Consider the following 24,567-nt stretch of genomic DNA (forward strand, 5'->3'; position numbering starts at 1 on the left):
AGAATGCTTGAATTTCTGATCAGTGGTTAGAGAACATATGTTTAGATAGCTTGATAGATGAAGACCATCAACACTCTGAGTGGTGCCTACATGTCTTAACCATCGTCTGATGTTTTCTTCAGATTATTTTTGATAATGTCCTCGGCATTGCCAGTTAAAGGTACTTTTGGACCAGATCTTCTGAAACCTTATTTTGTCCAAATCACAAAAAGATGGATTTTTTTAATCTTGAAAAGGTTTTCAAATAAATTGTTAAAAATACGTCTCTTTAAGTGATAAATGTTTCTCTTTAAATTTCAATGCTGATGTTCTATCTTTTTGCGCATCAGTGTAACATAACGCAACTTTCTTTCTACTATTTGTATTTTAAAATAATGAGTAATCACTACATCTAAAATTGCTCGTTGGGTAAATTTTAACACTGCTCGGAAGTAAACAAAGAATCCTACTATAGAACAACTTAACCTGAATGGCCCTTAAGTTTTTGAAAGCATCCTCGTTGAAAGGAGATACAGATAATATTCAATCCAATAATCTGTCTGGAATCAGAAGAGATGCCCTGTAACCAATTCAAAATACGTCAGAGATAGAGTGATAATAGAAACAAATCCAATACTCACTAAATTTCAACATCTAAAATCTTTTTTTATTTTCAGAACAATTTGTATACTTAACAAATTTACATTAATTTCATACTTTTTACTGAAAGGATATTTCATTTCTTCTATATCCTTTCAAAATAGTAGACAGGGGTGAACATTAAAATAGTAAGTGGGTGGGTGTACATATATATTTGAACTCTGCAATATGACAGTTTAATTTGGAAATTACTTGATAGGTGTAGATACACAAAATACATTAAGATAATTTTTTGCACATTTGAAACTTGGTATTTACATCCACTCAATAGATAAATTTTTACAACATATAACAACTGGTTGATATTTGCGCCACTTTAAGATATATACCAAATACTCATTTTTACAGGGAGTCTTGTGTGTATATATATATATATATATATATATATATATATATATATATATATATATATATATATATATATATATATATATATATATATATATATATAAATAAAGGTCGATTTTACAGTTATCACTAATAATTATGATTGCTCTTACTTCGACCTTTTTTAATTTCTTTTTTCTGCATCATCTATTTTGGAATATTATTTGGGACATTTTAACAATGATATTGTAATTGTCTATAATAAGAAATAAAATTAAATATTGACCGCTTTCTCTTTTTATATTCGTCTGTCTGTTTGCTTGATGGAACGAAGTAAAAAATTTCGGAAAGTACTTGGAAATCATTAAATGCTATTTCAACGTTTAAAAAAAGCGTGTACTCAAATATCCTTTACATAATGTATATTTCTTTCACTAAACAATTCAGAGGTATTTGGCGAGAAATATTAGGACTTGTTTCTACCTTTCGACCCATATGAAAATAAATACCGACAAAAAATGTAATAACTAAAGGAAATTTTAACAGTTATTGAGAGATCGTTGCATTAGTGATTACTGGCGAAAAAAGAAATCGTTATTGTCCTGAAATTAAAATTCTGTTCCTTATTGATTCTTCCAAACATTTATCAATTGTCTTGTGAAAAAACAACACGAATACGTTTGACTTTTTAGGTATGTATTGATAACTGCACAGTGCACATATAGTTCAAAATAAAAATAAAAATCAACAGATCTGTTTACATATTGTTGACAAACCTTACATGGTATAAATAGACACATTATGGTCGATTTTCATTCCTTAACACGTTTTAGTACATATCAAATTTACGGTTTATGTCCCATAGTACTTGTAATATCGAAATGCAAGACGAATTTCGAATAACAATGTAAGAAAGACAACTCAACGTTGTTGCAGTCTGTAAATGTTGTGAATTACACCAAACATGAGCCAGACATATTTTGATAATGTTTTAATACACTTTGTACATTTTTTTATCCATTTGAATCCATTCATTTAAAACAATAGAAGTTGTTTAATTGATCAAACAGTGTACAATAAAAGAAAACGTCAAAAGGACGGATTCAAACCATATCTTTCTTTACAATAAACACGTCCAAAATTTGCGCATTTGAAATTAATAAGACTGAAAACCAGAGTATATTTCTTATGCTGGACCTGTATTGAGACATGGACAATACGATGTAGCCTACATTAAAATCTTAACATATAGCTGATTAAATGATTTACACGCAATGATACAATATATATAAACATATTAATGGGGCGTAAACTCGGAATGAAAGCTACTTAAATTACTCCTTTTCAACCAAAATTTGACCTACAGACATACATTAAATGAATACATTTATGGCATTGCCCTAATGTTTTCTGTTCTAAAGCGTACAGGTTAAAAGGGTTGGGGAAAAATGCCAGAAATCATCATGAAAAGCTAAATAAATTTTGTTTAATTTGATATACTCATTTTTACGGAAATATGCTTGGCATTTAGTAAAATAAGATTTATCAAAAGTACATAAGGGTACAATGCCTCTCATATCCCCCGCATCCAGGATGTTTGAACATCAAACGTATGGTCTTACAGAGAGACCTTATACTCGAAGATGTGCATCAGGAAATATAAAATTTGGACAAACACAATCACAAATACTAAAGATTTTCAAACTTTATAACTATAACACCTCGTAATAAAAGTAACAAAAATCAAACTCGATCAGTGATAATTGCTGTGTTGGAGAGAATGGTACAGTGGCATCTGCATGATAAATCCCGTATTCTCTTTTCTCACCTTAATTAATTGGAATACTGATCGGGTACATCACTAACCAATCGTAAATAAGAATAATAATAAGAATATTCCAAGAAATAGTTACTGTTGATTAAAAGTAAAAAATATCAAACTTAATTTGTAGGGCATCATTATGAAATTACACCGGAAGATTAAAATCAATTCGCCTAACCCAAACAAAAAAGTTTTACAGGTAGGGGACTAATAAAACAGTTCCAACAATATACATATTATGCATTTGCAATTAATGTAAAATCAATAAATAACAGTTTCAAGTGGAAAAACATTTTTTAAAATGTAAATTACGTCGTCAAAAATGTCATGGCTTCTTGAACGACATCTTCCCCCTCAAGATCTTTAGTTTTCAGCCATTTCAGGGCTTTCTCTTCTATCAATTTCCATTCTGATCTATGTTGATCAAATTCTTTTCGAAAGACTGCAATTATGATGGCTGTAGTCCAAACATCCAAATCCTTAAAAACAAACAGGGTTTGATTTCGAATAAAATATAAGGAGGAAATAGTATAATGCATGCCATAAAAGCCTACCTTATAAGAATAAAATCCAAAAACATTGTCGTACACTGTTTAATGAAATAATTTTTAATGTACAAACGAATGACAAAATAAACAGATTTGACTTAATATCAATTCTACATACTTTAACAACAGCCGCATCCTTGATTTTTTGAAGCCCAGTATTTAGAATTCCACATAAGCCTTCATCAAGCGTCCATGATCCGTCAAACTTCTGTTTTTCAATTAACTGAACCATTTTCGATGAAGGATGTCCTGGAAGGAAGAAACGAATTTGATGTTGATTTTAAATATCAAAACGTTTGATACAACCAATGGCTAGAAATATACTGAACCGGTCTGCAACAACCAATGGTAAGTTTGTATTGTGACATGAAAAATAAAAGTACTGAAGAAGTACTGAAAGCCGGGCTCTTTTGATGTGTCATTATGCATATTTTGTAGTAAAAACCGGCAAAATCTCTCTCTCTCTCTCTCTCTCTCTCTCTCTCTCTCTCATGATTTTAATGTCGGAAATGCGCCAGAGAGAGACTGGATTATTTTGTTAGCAGCTATAAATAAAAATATGTCTGTCTAGTAGAAAGAAAATCAACAGTTGCATTGAAAGCGTTATAAAATCAACCCCCTTCCCCTCATTACTTCTATACGCAGCCAAACACCAATGCTTTTAAAAGTAGTTCATGGAAATTCATGCGCAATGTATATGTGTCCAAAACGCATAGTATTGTTTTAAAAACACGTAATTAATAAGAAAAAAATTCAACGCTAAATTTATTCGCAAACAAATAAAAAACCAATAGCTTTGACAAAACATGGCTCTCTGTGTAACTATTTGGTATAGCGGAAGCTTTTACTTAGACGCTGCTCGGTTTTTTACTTTTGAAGTACTATTTATAGAATCATTGGCGATTTGCCTGCCTACAGCCAGGACTCTTTTCTCTGCTTTCAGCAAAGCCCGGCTAAAAAACGCTCTTTGTTTTCTTAGGCATGAGCTTTATGTGATACATTAACGTTTTGCAATTCAAAGAATTCCAAAACTATCTATAACAATCTTCATAAGGTCACAATGTACATAATCATAATTTTATATTGATCTTTCATTAGTTTTTCTATGAAAAGATTTTTCTCTACATATTCAGTAAAACGTAAGGAATTAGATGTAAAATACACAAAATATTCCTTAATTTAATTTGTTTGATTTTCTGCTCATTTTTCCTTTAAAATATTGTAAAAAAAAGTTCCTTTTTTATTTCTAATTAAACATTATTTTTCTTTTTACATATTTTTTAATTTTTTCAATTAATATAAGAAGTAAAGATAACGTCTTTACGTCTTATCTGTTTATTGGCGTTTATAGTAAATAGTGCTTTAATGACTCGCAAATGAGAACAGTTTTTCTTTATTTTTTTTTTAAGAAACTACTAGTGTGTTTACTTGCATTTTTAAGTTTTGGCGTTTAATGATAACTTGTTATTTACAATTAAATCGTTTTTAATTTTCTTTGTCTCAAACGAATGTATTAATAAACAGTGAATTTGCCACTTCGGAATCTTTCGGTCTAAAGAGTTAAAATATATTTGTTTACAAAATGATAATGAACGTAAAATATTATCTAGAGTTCAACGAAAAAATGATAAAACTTATCTGCTGTTTAATGTTTTATTCGGCACAATTAAATACACAACATGCAATATTGGGTAAGCGTTTGATTCTTTCTACCACTTGCTACATTATTTAAATTACATTTAAAAACGGAAATTTCCGGAGTGATGAATATGAGACATTTTATTGTTATAAATTTGACATTGACATTTTCTAACTTTTCGTCCTGCTTTCCTTGAATGAACATCAATTCTAAGCTTATAAGAATTTCTGATGTTCCAATTAGATTCCCTGTGAAAGTGAGTAGTTCAGCAGACACAAAACTGACTCCCCAGTATTACGAATAGTGTAAAAACACACGGTGAAACATGTTAAAGCAAATTATGATAAGGGAACTTGGACAAATTTAGGGATCATGACTCAAAATCACGATAAATCTCAGGCTTAATTAAGTCAGAATTTCAGTCATTTACCAAATACTTATTAACCATATTTTTTGCACATAGAATGTGTTGATACAGTGTAGCTGTAATAAATAGCTGTAAATAAATTTTGAATTGAGTTGCAATGTAATAATACAATTTTAATTCTATGCACAAATTCTGACTTGAGTCTAAGACAGCTTCACGATTCTTGGTCCTGATTTTGATATATTAATGATAAAAAACATTAAGTACATTTGTTGCTTTTTTCATTGCAATCAATTCTTTCTAACAGTTAAAAAATGTCTTATTGTTTCAATTTGTTGCAAATTTATATATTATATTATTATCTGAAATGAGAGAAAAGTGAACACTTAGCCCCATTGGTTCAAGGTCAAACAAGTATGACACATGAATAGCTCTCACCAATACTTGTCTGTACAGTTTCTTTTGATTCTGCACTAAATGAAAAGTGTGACTTATGGCTGGCGAACAGAATAAATAGAATGGAGAGGGATGGTGGACTTCACAAACACTAATTCCTGACAATGTGTATTGCTAAGTACATCTAATTAATGATAATCTATAAAGCATGCTTTATCTATTCTACATGCTACTCTGAAAATTGAATTTTAATTTGACATATTGAAAGCAAAAAAAACCCCACAGTATAATGATATCAACGCTCTCAGGCATTATTTAAGGTTTAAGACAAACAAAATACAAGAGAAGACATGAACAAAGCTATTCCACAAATCAAGTTTTATTTATTTCATACGGAGAGAAGCCGAATCGTTTTCCAAAACTATTCATTATACAGCAATTGTTATAACGTATACACTAAAAATAGACAAAAGTGAGATACCTTCAGCAGATTTAGAGTCGCTGCCACTATCAAATTCATCTTCTGCAACCAAGGAAACATTTATTACCCAATTGTCATTGTCATAGATTCTCATTAGATATTGATATTTGAAATTTCAATGTAGTAACGAACGATTTATTACGCGAAAATTTACCGTCCATGTCCAAATGCTGATCCATATGGGAATCTGATTAAAAGAAAAGTTAAAAAAATCTATATCTTCTCTTGTCTAGAAATCCTTTATAATAAGAAAAAACATTCAAGGGGATCAAACGAAAAAAAATAATAAGCTTTTCAAATCTTAATTTTACAATTACTACTTGCACATCATAAGATCGCTTGTAAATATATGTATTTAATTATCACTTCTCAACAGAAACCATACATTGATTATAATACATTTCCAAAACAAGTTTGCTAAAATATGACCCTGAAATTGGAATAAATAATACATTAAATATTTAAACGACCTTTTAGAATTCCATTTGTAAACGTAAAACTTTTACAAAAATATATTTTTCTATTTAATATAATTTATAGACATGTAATTTAATATGCAAACCTAATCCACTATTCTTTACTTCGTTTGATGTCCATAAGTTTCGTTTCGCTTCAGGCTTTTTCTTTGCAAAAAAACCTGTAAAAAGAGTCGACAATAGTTGAAAAGTAACCGGCATTTAAGAGTTCTACATAAATTAAAGTACTCAACTATAATATAAATGATACAGAGGCGAAAAGTTCAAATCACTCACCAGAACCTTTAAAAAAATTTGAAATCCTCTTTCCTAAACCAATACTACGTGAAGACGTTGATGACCTCGCTCGGGTCGTAGAACCACTAAAACCATATGACGCCTTGCGTTGAAACGACTGTACATCACTTGATAAGCTGGATGACTTTAATTCTTCTGCCGAGTCTCCACAGAAACCATAGGCTATCATATATTTAGGTCGTAGTAGTGGAACTACAAGTTTGTTGTCTTTATCCACACCCACAAATGCTGTGTGTTTACATGGAATATTAACTTCAACGCTAAGTGTAGTCACTATAGTATCTAAAAAGACATACATTAAGTCATTAATATAAAAAAATTTCAACTACAATTTTAATTTTCATCTTTATCACATGAAACAGTAAATTAGAAAATATAAATAAGAAAACGTGTATCAGACAACGTTACTGTTATGCAAATCAGAAACAGATTCATAGACCATATACAAGAAGTTGTTTCGCTTTAGTAAACATGTATATAGAACCGACCAGGTATAGACAGGTCATCTAAGAGCAATCAACCCTTTCAAACACAATTTTTTTATCAGTACATGTGTGTGCGAACGTTGAAGTATATTTGATATGTATTAAAATTTACATTGTATTTTGTTGATCTATTTGGAAATGACACGATCATGGGGCTTTATTCCAGTTCATCGCTATAAAAGTTGCGTGGTGTGGTTGTATATTACGGCGAATAAAGTGGTTGATAGCTCACTCACTCTAAGACATGTGTTGTTTTTATTTATAAAATAATTAGAATAGAAATACTTTATGTTCGGATGAGTGAAACGAAGGAGAACATAAATAAACGTGATACTAGTATGATGGTTTAGCTTGAAAATAGTGACAAATACAATGTTGTCAATGGCCAGAAAATACAAAACGTGCATTGTAGTAATTTGAAATTGAAATATATCATTAAAATCAATGCATAGGTCCAATATCTATTAAATATCATTAATATCAGTGAAATCATTTTAACTACTTAGTTAAAGAAATCTGACCCATGGATGAGAAGTAATTATTAAAAACAAGTTGTTTATCTACGACATTTTTTCTCAACACTTGAAATTAAACTACTAATGTGAGGAAATGTTGATTTTATTTCATCAATGGTTTATTCATCTGAAAACAATATTAACAATATTTGACTGGCAAAAACTAAATTGTGTAAATGCGCTCCTTAACAAGCCTTGGAGTAAAATACATTTTTATGTCGGCGGGTCGTGTAAATTTTATCTGCAATGATTGTTACTGTCATAACCCGTATGGACAAAAATACACATAAATATTGTTTATATAACATCTTTCTCTGAACCTCAATTATGCATAGATAATGAGTAAACGTACGCAAGCTAACTTTATCCCACATTGTCATTTAATGATGAGAACACAGCAAATTATCGCCTTTTGTTGCAAGAAAGTGTATAATTTATTTATCTATTGTTACTAAAACGTAAAAACCGTCCTAATTCCTTTTTTTGTCGATAAAAAAGTAAGATTCATTAATTTTCGATTTCATACAAACTGATTTTGGCATTTGCCATGTAAGTGTTAGCCATCCCAATCCCCTTTACTTGGAAGTTAGCAAATTCAGTCCCTGCATTTATACCAGTAATACGTTGAAGCTCCATTTCCGACAGTTTTGTTTTTGCAGCCAGTCTGTGCAGTGGGAATGAAAAATCAACGCCACTGCATGTATCCGAGTTGAAATCAAATTCAAATGAAAACTCTACTGACTTGTTGCCAGCTTTCCCAATCAACTTCAGAGAGTTCTTGTCCGAGTAATCCTTTAAATTGACAAAATTTCAGGGTTTTGCAAAATGTACTTAATTTCTTTATACTTATGGTTGTTAAAGCATAAAGAACATGGACGAATAAGATGGCGCAAATGCCTTTTGGTTAATTCGGAAAACCAAATTTCAATTTCTTATTTCCATATAAATTTACTGCTTATATGTAATTGCTTTCTATCATAATAAAATCATGCAAAAGCATAACCAAACTATTGTCGGGTCAAAAATTCAAACAAACACGAAGAAAAAGAGATAAAAGATTCAATGGTTTCGAACCTTTAACTTTTAGGAGCTATATTGTTCTAACCACTGAACCATTTAAGTCAAAACAGTTGATGGCAATCATTTGCAAGTAATAATCTGTCAGCGAGTGAAGGGACTTCTATTACTTTCCTGAAATGCTCAAATGCTGCTTATTAAACGACGATTCTAATATATGGGTGGTCATATCTCGTTGATTTTGTTTACTTCAATTTTTTTTCTACATGTATTTACATTGTACTTTAACTATACCATTAAAATAATATTGAACACAGACCCGCTCTATAGATTAATAGGCACTGAAGTGTTAAAATGTCGCCGTTTGAAGATTTTGATTTGCATACATAAGTTCTTTTAATTTAAGCGCTGTAAAGGATATTTAGCTAGCTATACGATGCTGAAAACATCAATTTATTTATTTTAGAAGAAAAATAGATACATTGGTATTCTACTTTTTAGCCCAACTGAACCGAAGGTTCAAGTGAGTTTTTCTGATCACCTGTTGTCCGTCCTCCGTTCGTCTGTCTGTCTGGCCGTCCGTCTGTAAATTTTTCACATTTTTGATATCTTCTCTAAAACCAATGGACCAAATTTAATTAAACTTAAAAAACAAAATATTTTTAAATGAAGGGGATTCAAAATTGTTAAAACAAAGGACAAACCTTTTTTAGGAAGATAAATACGAAACAATAAAAATAGGGTGTGTGTCTTCTTCTTAAGAACTACAGTGTTACAATTTGTGAAATAACAAGCATCCTCAGATAGTGAATATTTTAATTGCTCAAATCAGGACCCCCGGATCAATACTTGGGCCTCAAGAGGGGTATAAAGTTTAATATAAAAATATATAGCGAATTGTTTAAAAATCTTCCTCTCAAGAATCTTTGCACCAGAAATGCCAATTTATACATTTAAAAGCTTTTATTTATAGTGAAGACTCCATATTGTAAAAACCGTAACCCCCTGACCAACACTGGGGCCCAAATAGGGGTTCAAATTTCAATATAAGAATATGTAGGGAATTTTTTTTTTACAAATTCTTCTCAAGAACTTCAATGCTACAATTTGTGAGAATACTATGCAAACATCCTCAAATAGTAAATTCTTAATTGTTAAAACAGTGACCTTGGACTAATACTGGCGCCACCAGATTCAAATAAAAGTAAACTAAATTATTTTAAAATCTTCATAAAAAATGCAAAGGTATGTTTAGTTATTTTTCTATGTTAGCATCCATATATCGTCATATCCGCATATCAATGTCACAGTATCTTCCTATCATTTTTTAATGAATATTTGTAGCTCATTTTACAGTTTCGTTATCTTTTACAAGTTGAGATTTACGATAATAATATCGGTCAGCTGAGGCATCTTAGGTCATAGAATATGATAGCTGCAGGTCTGTAGCTCCCGGTCTAAAAAAAATAGGATGGATGACCTGGGAGCTACAGTGCCTTTCATGGTAAAAAAAGTTGTGCTAGTTTTGGACCGATTGATCTTATTTCCGAACATATTCTGTACAAATACTTGATTTCAAAAAATTCCGCGGACATTTTAATGAAGATATCGTCACTTTATTTATTTCTGATATTATTTTAAACACCATCACCAGTCCCGTAAAGTGAATTGGTGCAGTTTTCATTTTCCAAGGTCGATTAGCATTTTTCAGGGAAAGTCTGAGGCAAGGGAAGAGACGATATCAGTAGGAAATTGCATGAAAAAGTTAATGGGACTAATTTTTTCACATAATTTGTGTGTAAATAAGGTTAATCAGTCCCAAAAAAGCGCATATTTTTGTGCACCGTAAATTGCAGATTTTTACTATGGGAGGCACTGTAGCTCCCAGGTCATCCATCCAATTTTTTTCAGACCGGGAGCTACCTGTACAGACCTGCAGCTAAGGATATGATATCCAAAAATGTAGGCTTCTCTTTATGTATTGTTTACTTATTGTAAACTCTTGGAAAATATGAGAGTTTTACAATATTTTCAGAGTTTCATATTCAAAAATTTCGAAATATTGTTCAGGTGAGTGATGTGACCGATGGGCTTCTTAATTATTTTTCGTTCTATAAGGCATCTTATCCACCTATTTTGGCAATCTTCTTATTACTAGTAATCATAAACAAAAATACTTCAAATGGAAAAATATCTCCTGAAACGTCAAGGATTTTTGTTAGCGAAGTTTTTCAACACCTTACTAAGTAAAAACTAAACGTTGGTATACCTTTGGAATATCTCCCGATAAAACTGCATACAGAATCGTTTTTTCTCCTGGAAAAATTGCAGGCACTTGTTCTGGGATATTGATAACACAGCATTCTTTTGGTAGGCTCCATTGTAAGGAGACGTCAGATATCCCATGAGTCATGCTACACCTCAAGACGTACATAACCTTTGAACGTTATCCAAAACTGCTAATTACTACATAAAAGGACATTGATCTTGAAAACAAACAAGTACCTTTACAACATTTGCCATTTTGAATGTAAATTTTAATTAAGCTCAAGGCACAAAAGCCTGGTAATTAAAGACAAAATTAACTGGTCTGAATAATCTTTAACAACCTTTGATTGAAGGCGATCGTTGTCTTTTACAAAGGTGGCCTTTCCGTTGCTTACTCTTGCAACATCTTTTACAAGCTCTGTGGAGCAACCGTCTCCTATCCCAAAAGTGAAAACTCTATGATTGTATAAAGTAAAATAATAATAGTATTGTGTGACTATATTTTATGAACTTTATAAATGGTGTACTATAGTACGATATTCGCTAGTATTTACATCAAAGAAATATAACAAATGAATCATTCATAATTTGTTTAGTAGGTTGTAAATTCAAACCTTGTGTTTTTCTGCTTTTGTACAAGGTCAACTATTTTTTTAACATTGTTAACCTGTCCATCAGTCAGCAAAAATATCTATAAAAAAAAAAAAAGAAAAAAAGTAATGAAAGATAAAATGATGAAAATTGTCAAGGATTTGTAATATTAGTACCTTTTGGAATTTTATCATATTTAGATTTAATTTGTTCCTCAAATACTTAAGAAAACGGCATATATTCAAAAATCAAATTTCTTCGATAAATATTCATAATACGTGTTTCTGAGTTGTAACATGAATAGGATTCAACTATGAATGAACATTTACAATAATTTTCAATTCGTCACTCCATCGTTTTGCTTTGACTGAAATAGATTAAACAATGCATACCTTAAAGTTAAAGGGGCATGGTCACGATTTTGGTCAAATTCTATTTTTATGTTTTTATTATTTACAATGCTTAAGAAATGCATTTCTAATGATCAAATAAAATTTGAGAGTCATTTGTAGAGTTATAAGCAAGATACGAGGCTCACAATTCTCTGTCATGTAAACAAGGCTCGTGTCCTGTTTTTGTTTACATAGGTTCAATATACCAGCAAAAAACCTTTTTCCAGCTTATTTATCTATCTTTTTTTTATTTTAAGCATAGTTAAGCAGTTTCTAACGTTTAACACATTCGTTTTAGGTTTAAAACTGGAATTTTTGCTTCAACGTTCAAAATGTAAACAAACGCTTTGTTTACATAGCGAAGAATTTCAAGCTCTGTAACTGGCTTATAACTCAACAAATGACACTCAAATTTCGGTTGCCTATTAAAAATGCCTTTCTGAAGCATTGTAAAAATAAAAACAGGAAAAATGATTTATGACCAAAATCGTGACCATGCCCCTTTAAGGTATCACACCGGTAATCGGCCAATCAAAATGAACTTAGTCAATTGTAGTTCCATATATACTTCAGAATTATTTTTTTCCTTGACTGAATTTTTACATTTTGCTTTACTCAGTTTTAAAATTTTTTGTACCACTGAGTAGGATATTTCATGTATTTTGTTAGGTGATGATCTTTTTTCACAGGGACTACTTCTTTCATGGCACATGCAGCAGCTTCCTGGGGAGTGTGCAGTCTGTTTACATACAAATGGAAAACACGTGGTTTTGAGGGTAGACCTGTTTGGAGCTAGATATTTTGAGAAAATGCAGTATCGCTTGCCCTTTTTATGGTGTTAGCTGATGAGATAGGTAACAAATAACATTTCCTCCGAATATTTTGTCATGAAAAATACAAACTGATTTTTAAGAATTTTTTCCCCTCTATAGTGTTATATAGTGAAAACAATTACCGGTGTGATACCTTAAGTAATAGCTGCAGGTCTGTAGCTCCCGGTATGAAAAAATTCCGATGGACGACCTGTCATTCGTCCGATTTTCTTCAGACCGGGAGCTACAAACCTGTAGCTACGTTAAGTAATCGATATACCAATATATCAATGAAAACTGGTATTTAATAATTATTAACTGTACATATATATATAAGAAAGTACATGTACCTGTCTAGCATAAGAATCGGACGATTTGTTTTTAAATACGCTCTCCAGTGGTTTAAAGATCTCGGTACCTCCCATATCTGCTGTCATACTTTCTTGTAGAGACAAAGCTTCTTTCAAAGTACTCTCAGTATACGGCTTGCTCCTACATGTACACACGATAGTAAGAAACGCGAGGATTTATTGTTTACAAAAATGTTATAGTGTGGAAAAAATATTTATTCATTTATTTAAAATTTTATCAAATTTATGGGTTTAATGGAACTGTCCTTTACAAAAATTTAGATTATTGATAATCAAAATGTGTACATGACAACTTGTCATGTACACATTTTGATTATCAATAATCTAAATTTTTGTAAAGGACAGAACTTATCTAACAAAAGTTTGATTTAAAAAGCAACTCTAGCGTCGTAGTACCTACTTAGAAAAGAGGGAAGAAAATTTTGTTCCGAAACTGACGACATTAAATATACAGTTGACAGGCAGGCTTTTCAATAACAAAAGAAGGGTTTCCTTTGCTTTCTCAATGCGTTCCCCTCTCATTGAACCTTAAAAGGCAAAACAAAATGTAATGTTAACATGACTTGTCAGAGGGTGATCAGAATGTTTTGGTACATGAATAAAATCGATCTAAATACTATTGAGCAACAAACTTCCCAGGTCTCAATTAAGTTTCATTATTATATAACAATGTTTTAAAAGGTATAGAAAAAAAATAAATCTACACTTTAAAGCACCGTGAGCGTATAACTAGTAGTTCTTGGACACACTCCGTGGTCCATATTCAACATTTACATTATTTAGAACAGAATCTTTACACGCGGCCCTAGTTGTATGATTGTTTTCTTATTCAATTTTTAAAAACAAATTATGTATAATTATCATATAATTGAACTGAACTTACAAGAACGGTCAATAACAAACACAAATTCACAGGGCATATTTCTGTCTGCTTCCTCGATTTCAGGAACAAAATTAACCATCAATACATCTGATGACAAAAACGCACCTAAAATGTAATATCAAACATAGATTATTTACATAGTTTTCATGGGATCTATCATTCTGTTTTGGAGTGTAAAAATTTACATATGAAAAATTGCGAGTTTACCTCCGTCTGTTTTGCCTTTCTCCAGAAGAGCTCCTGGTTTCTCAAAACCTTTGTAATTCAGTACAATAGAAAAGTCCGAACCAGGCTTTAGTTGCTTCGAAGTTGACATCTACAGAGTATAGTTGGTATAAATATTGCATATATATATTGCGAGGTACTCTTATACCGGGTATGATTTTTCCTATTTTCTGTGAATGATTAAATGATAAAATTTCACTATAACGTTAAGAGCTAAATTCATCAATCTCGAGTGCTACCTTCATAGAATATATGATGATATCATATTACATATTATAATAAATATTTACATCTACCGAGTATGATTCCCTCTATTTCTTACGGAAACGTATCGTTAATTCATAGCTCTATGGAAAGAGCCAGATTGAAATCAACACGCCCCGTTTATCGATTGGTTGAAACCTACAGCGTCCTAAGACGGACTGCACGAAATGACCATGATGATGTCAGACTCAAATTCACATAGGAAACGTTTTAGCTGTTTCTTTTATCTAACGTGCTGGTGTTCATTTAGCGATCATTGCAGAAAAAAATTATATAACTCGCTAACGCGGATTATGAATTTTTTCTGCAATGTCGCCACCTTCATATCCCGCATGAATCACAAAAGAAAGCATTTTATTGTTCAAAAAAACTTTCAAATCTACCATTCCAGATAAATGAAAAACATAATCTTTCTTTTACCTTATTTCCTATGATAGCTGCCAAGACATCAAATTCCATTTTATTTTCAGACATCATTAGATTTTTACCCCCAGCAACTTCTACCGCCAGGTTAACGGTCAAATCTGAGTAACAGACAGCACCGACTTCCGATAGTGACGTCATCGTTGGTTGTACCTGGTTTTCCAACGAATTTGATACTTCAGTTTCTTCATCATTTGGTTGATCAGTTGGTGCTGAAACATAAAAGCCAATATGAGTATTTTTTAATCAGTTATATGTAATGGTTCTATGTATTTATTTGTGGAAATTTTGAGAAATAAATAGATGTTCTATCAACTTTTTGTTAAACTTCCAAACCGACTTTACACAGTTTTATTTTAGCTTATGTACGTGTTTTTTCATGCAGTCTTAAGACTTAAATTAAAAATATTCTTACTGCGCGTCATATATTCATTTTCTACATAGACAAGTTTGTGCGAGGAGTACATTATCATGAAATAGTATATTCTATAATGTTTCCACTAATAACTAGTATTCAACGAATATTGATGAAACCACAGTTTACTAGTATCTTAAGTTGATCAATGAAAAAACCTTACTGCAGTCAGGGGTATAACGAGGATTCAGGACCATCGGAAGCATGAACGTCCCTGTCTGGTCACACCTGAGAGCCAGTTCCTGAACGTAGGAGAATGTCAGTTTGGCGGCCATTTTGGCCGGCAGATTTCCTACTCTCACACGAAATATATCCCCTGCATCGTCGTCTTCTGACATGTACACAGCAGTGAGGCCGCTTTCGACAGCGTCCACATAAGTGACCTTCGCCTTCAATAAAAAAAACCCCAATTTTTATTCTTGTGCCTCTTTTGAAAAACAGGGCCGTCTGTCGGTATATCAAACGTAGTCCGATTTACATCTTAAAAGTACCTAGCTGTGTAACAACTTTGATGTCGGTCCAGCAAAGTACTTTTAAAGGGGACGTTTAAGTGTTTTGAAGGTAACAAAGTGAAAGGTCAAGGATTAAGGTCAGACGACACGTTCCTCAATTTTAGATAACTTTTTCCAGGAATTTGTTAATGGTTTACTACTACTTTGACAAGATTTCTTGCAAAAAATTAGGGTACCTTACCAGGCATTTCTGCAAAATACTAGAGTATGCAATTTCCTATATAATCTTGAAAATACACTTGAATTGCTGATATAAAAATAAATACATCTACTATGGAGGGTAATCGTGTTCAAAAATCCAGACATGTAAACTTGTAAATCCGAATATGCAATCGTGTTGATGTGTGAGCCTGAGCATGAATATGTGTAATTCTGATCGTGTAACCTATAAAACTCGGGCATAAACACGTGTAAGATTTGACTCAGTTCCTTCGCATGATGCACATTTTGCAACTTTATTGTTTACATTAGTTAATTAAACCTTCAACTTTGCACACTTTCAATCCGTAGTTTCTGCGTTTGTAACTTCAGGCTCGGCAATAGCACATCTGACATGATACAAATTGACAAATGTTAAAGTCTACAAGTTTGTCGAATTTTGAGATGACCTTATATGGCAACTGCCTTGCTGCGGGAAAAGGCATGCCGTAACCGCCGGACCGGAATGAACGAAAAATAAACATAATATTCAGCTTAACTGTTGCAATAAGCGTTTAATGAACGACACCTTTTTTATCGAAAACACCGGTATTATTTTTAGAAAAAAAATTGAGGTATGATTGAAACTGAACCAAACAGGAAGAGGTTCATGTAGAAAAAAAATCGTTGCCGATGTGACGAATGCGCTAATTTCCGTAATATAATTCTCATGGTATTATAAAAGGAATGCCTAATATCTTATATCTCTAAAAAAAATTGACATGTAATTTAAACTGGAATATAATTGTAAGTAAATGCGTACTCTTTTCTAGAAATGAGACGGATCAAGAAATTTCTTAAGGGGGTAAATATATTTTGAGCGGCATGGGGTTCGAAGACCGCCGTGAGGTCCCATGTAACTCCATTGCTTCTGAAATTTTAAGAATTTTGAGAGTGAATTTTTAACCGGGTTTCCGATTATTGAAATAGTAAAAATTGCAGACGGACGAGTGGCTGTCAAAAAGGTACCCTTATTGTACCGATAACTCCTCGAACAGTTTTCAAGATAGGAAGTTGTTCTTTTGCAGATCATTTATACATATATATCAGAAGTATGCAAATTGCTAGGATTTTGATTTCTGATAATTTATAAAAATATCAGCTGTTGAACTTAGTCATTTTTGGGCAAAAACATTGCATATAGAGTACCCCATTTTTACTCTTGTTATTTTTCTGAATTAGTTAGAATAAACGACCTGCAAGGATTTGGTAATTTTTCGCGGAAAAATTTATGTTACTTTACATGTATTTATACTTTTTTTGTTGTGTAAGTGAAAGATAAATAATAACACAATCTTCAATAATAATAAAAAAAACTAGCGCATATTTTTTGTGCGCCGTAAATTGAAGTTTTACAATGGGAGGCACTGTAGCTCAAAGATCGTTCATCTGTATTTTTAGACAGGGAGCTACAGACCTGCAGCTAGTTCACAAGTGGCTGTTAAGCTGTATTATACTAGCTCTCCAGAAAATTTTTATCAGCCAACTTCACAAAGTGAGTCTGTATTGAACCGACATTCAGGACATCATACTAAATCCCGTAATAATTGCTTAAAATAATTTTTAAAAAATGTCAATTTTTACCTGCATGATAGGCTTTTTTCCCCATATATTGCCGACAATGCAAAGAAACATTTCTTAAAATAATTTATACACATTTTAATTTCACGACAGTTAACCTTATCTTTGGAATTTTTATTCATTTTTTTTAAAGAGGGTGTCGCTTCTTATGTCTCATATTACCGGGTAATCACAATCTCAAAACCAATGTCTTTAAATAGTTTGTTTTTCTTATCGATAACTTTGCAACTCAGCTGACGGACCCCGTGTAATTTTTCGCGTGGGGGAGGGGGGTCTTGTCACAACTTTGTGGTAGCGATAAGGATGCATTTGGAGATATTTTCTTAATTCAGCCGAGGCCTATACTTTAACAATTTGTTGCATGTACTCTAATAACAGTGGCGTCGAAAGCAAATTGAAAGGGGGGGGGGGGCTAAACTAATCATGAAAAATATTGACAAGAATTCCCATAATCATGAAAATTCTAATCCGTGGGGGAGGGTATACCAATAACTCCAATATTACCTGCCCAATCCCCCCCCCCCAAATCATGAAATTCCTAATCCGTGGTGGGGGTGGTGGGGGGGGGGGGGGTGCTAGTATACCTACTTTGACTCTAATTTTCAATATCACTATTAATATTTCATTCTCTTTAAGGTCTTTTAAGGAACAATTTTGTTTGTTGCGAGGAAAAAGTAGGGGGGGGTTTGAATCCTCCCTGTTGCTATGTTCCTAATGGTTAATAGGTCTAACTTGACAAAAAAGTGGGGGGGGGGGGGCTAAGTCCCCCCCCCAGCCCCCCCCCCCCCCCTCCCGGTTCAGACGCCTATGAATAAAAATGCGTATATATCTTTATACACGTGTATTCAAACAAAGTCATTAAATGTAATTTTTTTCAGTTCTAAGAGGATATCTGAAGCCGATCGAATTCTTTACTCGCATCTTTTATACATTCTCTTGATAAAATGTACACCAATCTCATAATTTAATTTTCCGAAAAATAATACTCTATGAAATGTTGTTATCCAGAGATAATATGATTATAGGCTTACCTATTTTTTTTTTATTATTTATTCCGGCGATTACGGCATGCCTTTACCTGCAGCTAGCCTTTTCCTATCAGTGACGTCACTGTTTCCATATAAGGTCATGTCAAAATTCGACAAACTTGTAGACTTTACATTTGTCAATTTGTATCATGTCAGATGTGCTATTGCCGAGCCTGAAGTTACAAATGCAGAAACTACGGATTGAAAGTGTGCAAAGTTGAAGGTTTAATTAACTAATGTAAACAATAAAGTTGCAAAATGTGCATCATGCGAAGGAACTGAGTCAAATCTTACACGTGTTTATGCCCGAGTTTTATAGGTTACACGATCAGAATTACACATATTCATGCTCAGGCTCACACATCAACACGATTGCATATTCGGATTTACAAGTTTACATGTCTGGATTTTTGAACACGATTACCCTCCATAATCTACAGCACAGCGAAATTCATAATATTATAACTATGTATCCGCCGGGTCGGGGCTTCGAACTCACGTCCACTAAAACCTATACGCTTCAAGCAGTGAGCGGCCACGGTTCTAACCACTCGACCATCTAGACATATACCAAAACCAAGTAAATTTTGATTATTTTTAAAGTAATTATAAAATTCATATTTTTTATTGGAACTCTTTATTACGAGGAGATACAAAAAAAATTCTCGAGGAACGTGTCGTCTGACCTTAAGTACCCTTGACATCAACCGGCAGATTACTAGAAATCATTGGAGCCTTTTGCAGGTAAGACAACTCAATAGTTACCCACATAGATGACTCCTATTTATATGTAAGGTCAATAGACATTTACCCTTGCATGCACCGGTTTAGTAAGATGGACACTATTTTAGAAAACGAGTTAATCATTAATAATTTTGCCAAAAACCAACCAATCATGAATCATAAACAGGTTTATGGTATATTATGCATAAAGGAAATAAAAACAGTGTATTTTCTTTAATTTCGTATTAAAAATTTAAAAATTCATTTTTGCCGCTCTTCCTTCACAACGGGATAGAGGGCTCGAATTGGCTTAGGGCTCAATGGTCTGCTATGAATAAATTTACAATTTGCGCAAGAGCTTGGTGAAGAGCACTTGCCCTTAGCATATATATATATATATATATATATATATATATATATATATATATATATATATATATATATATATATATATATATATATATATATATATATATCTCCTTCGTGTACTCATGATTCATGTAGATATTGATATAGAAAAAAGTTTTTAGCAAACGATAACACAATATACTCCATTTCTCTCGAATTTAATCCAAAGCGCTTTCGCCTGATCGGATCTTCAGTTGATTTTAAATTAAAACAGAAATACTAACTGTTACAATTTAAAATTCACTGAAAAGCCGATCAGGCGAAAGCGCTTTGGATTAAATTCGACAGAAATGGTTAGGAGTATTGTGTTATCGTCTGCTTACAACTTTTATCTATCTATCTATCTATCTATCTATCTATCTCTATCTATCTATCTATCTATCTCTCTCTCTCTCTCTCTCTCTCTCTCTATCTATCTATCTATCTATCTATCTATCTATCTATCTATCTATATCTATCTATCTATCTATCTATCTATCTATCATCTATGATATTGACATTAGGGGGGAGCTTACAATCAAGGAGATTATAAAGTTTGAGTATATATGTATCATGTTTCCAATTACTGTCCCCGATTTCTTCGATAATAAATTATTAAACACTGATGCAGAAAAATTAAGTGTCGTTTAGCAAAATTCTGTCAGGTACAATATTTACAATATTATCACCATGTAAAATGTATATTTTACATGTTGCGAACATTCTCTATAGTTTTAGCTTGTTGGTAAATTAACGTTATTTACTTTTCTTAATTATCGTGAAATTCCTTCTTACTGTGATGTGATAGAATTTAAATTAATGTTTATCAAACGTCTTTAAAACTGTAACAATGCTTTGTGTTGTTAGAAAGTTACCTTTTTCAACCTCTTTCCTTTTCTTAATAATACATAATGCGTTTGTGGTCCTTACAATTATCCAAAGGAAATTACATTGGTAACCCTGTTCATGATTAAGCATAAGAACTTTACATAACTTTAAAATCTAAATACCTGAGATTTTTCCTGGACCTCTGCTACAATCGTTCTACCGTCTATCTCCGCCTCAAACTTGTAGACGGCTGCGTCTGAGTCCAGGGGAAACACAAAATCTGTCTCAATGCTCTCATCAGCTTCGTTAACATAATGGAGGTCTGACTTCACGTTGGCGATAAACCCGTAAATTGACACCCGAGTGTCGATCTTCTTCAAAGGAACTACAAAACAGATGATCACTATGTCACAATATTTTTTTTTTTACAATTGCAAAATTATTATAATACGTGCACATATACATTAACATGTCACATGGGTGTTCTTGAAAATCGTGAATCCAAATATAAGTATCGTCTCTAAAATTCTTGCATCATTATCATAATTTGAATTCCATAATACGTGAAAAAGATTGTTCTAAAAAGCTTATCTCTTAACGGATGGGCCCCTGAGACACCCTTCAGGTTTCACGAGGGGTTTATCACTTGACCAATCAATTTAATTTACCAGAAAGTTTTGAACTTGACTGGTGTGCATCTTCAAACAAATGTTCAAATTTTAAAAAAAGTGTCGTTTTATTTTTTTATTTTTAGAAAACAAATATATAAGACGACAAAATCAAATCCAGACATTAAGTTTAAAACAGTGTATTATGAACCTCGCATAATCTTAAATTCTTAATACTAACAGAAAATTTATAATGAAAACATTGTTTACGTTGTGTAGTTTTAAGGAACTTTAAAAGAAAATTTCAGTGACAGATTTAATGAAAAATTGGTCATTGACCGGGTTATTTGAAAGTTAATGACAGCTGTACATGTACAACCAAACACTCCATAGTTCAATCAAAATGCGCACTGTATAAGTAAAAGCAATGTTCTCATTCTTGTTTGTGGAATATTTGTGCCATATGAGTAAAAATCTATCCTGGCATGTTTTCTTTTACTATTATAATAACAACTTCTAGAACATGTATTATAATAGTTTGCCTCATGTGCTATCTGATTAAAATACAGATCCATACAATTATAGTGAAATATCTCAATCTTTGGTTTGCTTGAAATTGCACACAACTTTTATATACTTTCAAACAAACTTAATTAAGTTTTTACCGGTGCCAGGTTGATTCGCTGATATAGACACCAATCCACATTTTGGATTATTCATGGTGAATCTCTGAAACATAAACAAAACAAAAAGTATAATTCACAATTCCAAGAGACTCCTTATGTTGAAAATTATCGTGACATGGTTTCTAAACTATCAAAAGTCGTGCACTAGCTTGTTGTAACAAGATGTGTATATTAAAGACTCATACATGTACCATCTAACACTGCATTATAACGTGATGTGATATAATAACTGGACATACCACCGGTATAAGGTCTAATTAAAGACAAACGAACGAACACGAATCTTTGATCTGAGTGGCCTACAAGTGGTTGGATATGCCTGCTTAACTTGAATACTATCGATACGTTTTAATGAAAATAAAGCCAGATTATGATACTTGAGGTAGATAGGGCTTATATGCAAATATTGATGTTCAGTTTGTTTTACATTTAATATATATATATAACTGCATTCTTTTATTAAAAATTTATTAGCACACGGGTCTTGTGAAAACTCGTAAAAGACGAGAAAATGTTGACCATGTTTAAAGTATCTAATTAGGCAGTTTGCCTCAAAACGGATTAAAACATACATTATGATTTACAACAGGAGAGAGAGAGAGAGAGAGAGAGAGAGAGAGAGAGAGAGAGAGAGAGAGAGAGAGAGAGAGAGAGAGTAACCACCATCATACTAACCTACAAGCAAGCTTCGCTTCAATTCACAAAATTCAAAGTGAGATTAGGATGCAACACCTTGTTTCATTGGGTCATTAACCAAAATAAACCATTACGAATTGTCAGGTTTGTTTACTGATAATCATAATCACTATGTTTACAGGTCTAGTAATTTCCACAACGCCGAGCCCGATTACATATTCAACTTTAAAAGGTATCTCACCGGTAATTTTTTCGCTATAAAATCCAATGCAAGAAAAAACATCGAAATTATATTTTCTTTAGGAATGAAATAAAAGCAGTGTTTTATGATAACTTACTCATTATCTAACATAAAAGGGCAGCCAATACGACATTTTTTCAAGTTTTCTACATTTATCTACATGTACGAATACGCCCACCTCTAAAAACCCCCGAGTTTTCAGTTGTCTGTAAACAGAATGCGTGCATCCCAGGATGTCGGATTATACACCTTATATTAAAATAGTTTCCGTAAAAAGCCAAATTCATTTTACAAACTACAAATTTCCTAGTCAAAGATTATCATATTAATTTTATTAAAATCGAACATGGGAAAATGTAAAATTCGGGCAACAGAAAAATATTTTAAATGTATAAACTACAATGGATATGATACATTGAGGTAGTCTTGATATATCCATTATTGATACCGCAGTGTATGACAACCCTATACTAGCATATAAATGATTTTATTTTACATCTGAAACAACCAACTACAATGTATGAATAATTAAGGGTGTCAAAATGATACGCGTAGATTTAAAAAAGTACGAAAGCCCGGAAGGCTCATTCGAGATTGGAGATTCAAAATTTGATATTCTAAATACGATTATTCGCGAGTTTAAGTGATTTTGCTCGACATGTGAGCATTCTCCACCGATACGTTTTAACCCCGATTGCACTCGCCCCGATTATGTAAAACCGGTTCGAGAAGACAGACAATTTTAAAAATCTGCTTTGATATAAAAATATGATAATGATGCGTGGTTTTAGCCATGAATGTAAGATTTGATACTTACATTCAGTGTATATTTCCCCTTATATCTACATTGGAAATCTGCGACGTAGCCGACCTTCAATTTCCCTTATCGACGTATATTCAGTATAGTTCCTTGTTTGCTTGCATTGGAAATCTACGAGGTTCAACTCCCTTTGAATGCACTTGGCTAAATCATGCTCCATGAGCACAAATATAAACCGTCATTACGCATTTTGAGTATATTTATATTTGTAATATTGAATAAAAAGTTTAATCTTACATAACCAATTTGATATGTACAATTTGATATGAAAAATTATAATTAAATCATAGCTACTCGTTAATAAAGAAAAAAGATGTTTCCATACAGTTTCTGGCACTATAATATTAGTCGCAAAAGCGAACTAAATAACATGTTAATATACTAGACGTTCCATGCATGTTTCATATCACTGACAAAGAGCGTATATAATGGCTTTACAGCAACGATACACATATATTTCATACAAACAGACATCAGTATGAATATAAGCATTGAATGCTTATTTTTGAATGTCGTCGGTCCCACAGGGGCCAAGCCCGTTTTAACATCAATTTCAATGTAACCATAAATAAAGAAAGGGGTCGAACTCTGACCCAGATAAAAAACTACCAGCTCGGTTCAAAAGCCTTATAAATCAATTATTTTTTACAACACTTGCAATATGCA

The 24,567-nt window shown here is 32.3% G+C and overlaps 2 protein-coding genes across 7 annotated transcripts in view; one reads left to right on the plus strand and one right to left on the minus strand.

The window, feature by feature from the left end:
- Positions 1-24,567, plus strand: part of LOC105320441 (dipeptidyl peptidase 2) — a 329,741-nt gene that overhangs the window by 224,132 nt on the left and 81,042 nt on the right. The gene's annotated exons all lie outside the window — the stretch shown is intronic.
- LOC105322675 (von Willebrand factor A domain-containing protein 5A) lies at positions 1,943-23,923 on the minus strand. 6 transcript variants are annotated; one of them, XM_066075429.1, is made up of 19 exons: positions 23,899-23,923; positions 22,184-22,247; positions 21,093-21,295; positions 15,817-16,042; positions 15,236-15,450; positions 14,534-14,642; positions 14,327-14,431; positions 13,844-13,970; positions 13,423-13,564; positions 11,892-11,968; positions 11,619-11,733; positions 11,279-11,446; positions 8,607-8,784; positions 6,972-7,274; positions 6,782-6,856; positions 6,362-6,406; positions 6,220-6,261; positions 3,455-3,585; positions 1,943-3,267 (listed from the first exon to the last, which is right to left on the minus strand). In XM_066075429.1, exons 2-19 carry the CDS (start codon positions 22,236-22,238, stop codon positions 3,097-3,099), a joined length of 2,487 nt encoding a protein of 828 aa, XP_065931501.1. In that variant the 5' UTR covers positions 22,239-22,247; positions 23,899-23,923; the 3' UTR covers positions 1,943-3,096. The 6 variants fall into 6 exon arrangements, with proteins under 6 accessions (XP_065931501.1, XP_034302684.2, XP_034302683.2 ...); XM_034446793.2 differs by lacking the exon at positions 23,899-23,923 and adding an exon at positions 22,880-23,040; XM_034446792.2 differs by lacking the exon at positions 23,899-23,923 and adding an exon at positions 22,396-22,446 and having other exon boundaries at positions 6,374-6,406.

The sequence above is a fragment of the Magallana gigas genome, chromosome 2 (assembly GCF_963853765.1).
Source record: "Magallana gigas chromosome 2, xbMagGiga1.1, whole genome shotgun sequence".
NCBI lineage: Eukaryota > Metazoa > Mollusca > Bivalvia > Ostreida > Ostreidae > Magallana > Magallana gigas.

What these genes read in the sequence shown, in the direction of transcription:
- LOC105322675 (XM_034446791.2), bottom strand. An exon ending in TCGTTATACCCCTGACTGCA is followed by an intron (nt 15,451 to 15,816) that starts GTAAGGTTTTTT and finishes TTTATGTTTCAG; the next exon opens with CACCAACTGATCAACCAAAT. An exon ending in CAGCTATCATAGGAAATAAG is followed by an intron (nt 14,643 to 15,235) that starts GTAAAAGAAAGA and finishes TATACTCTGTAG; the next exon opens with ATGTCAACTTCGAAGCAACT.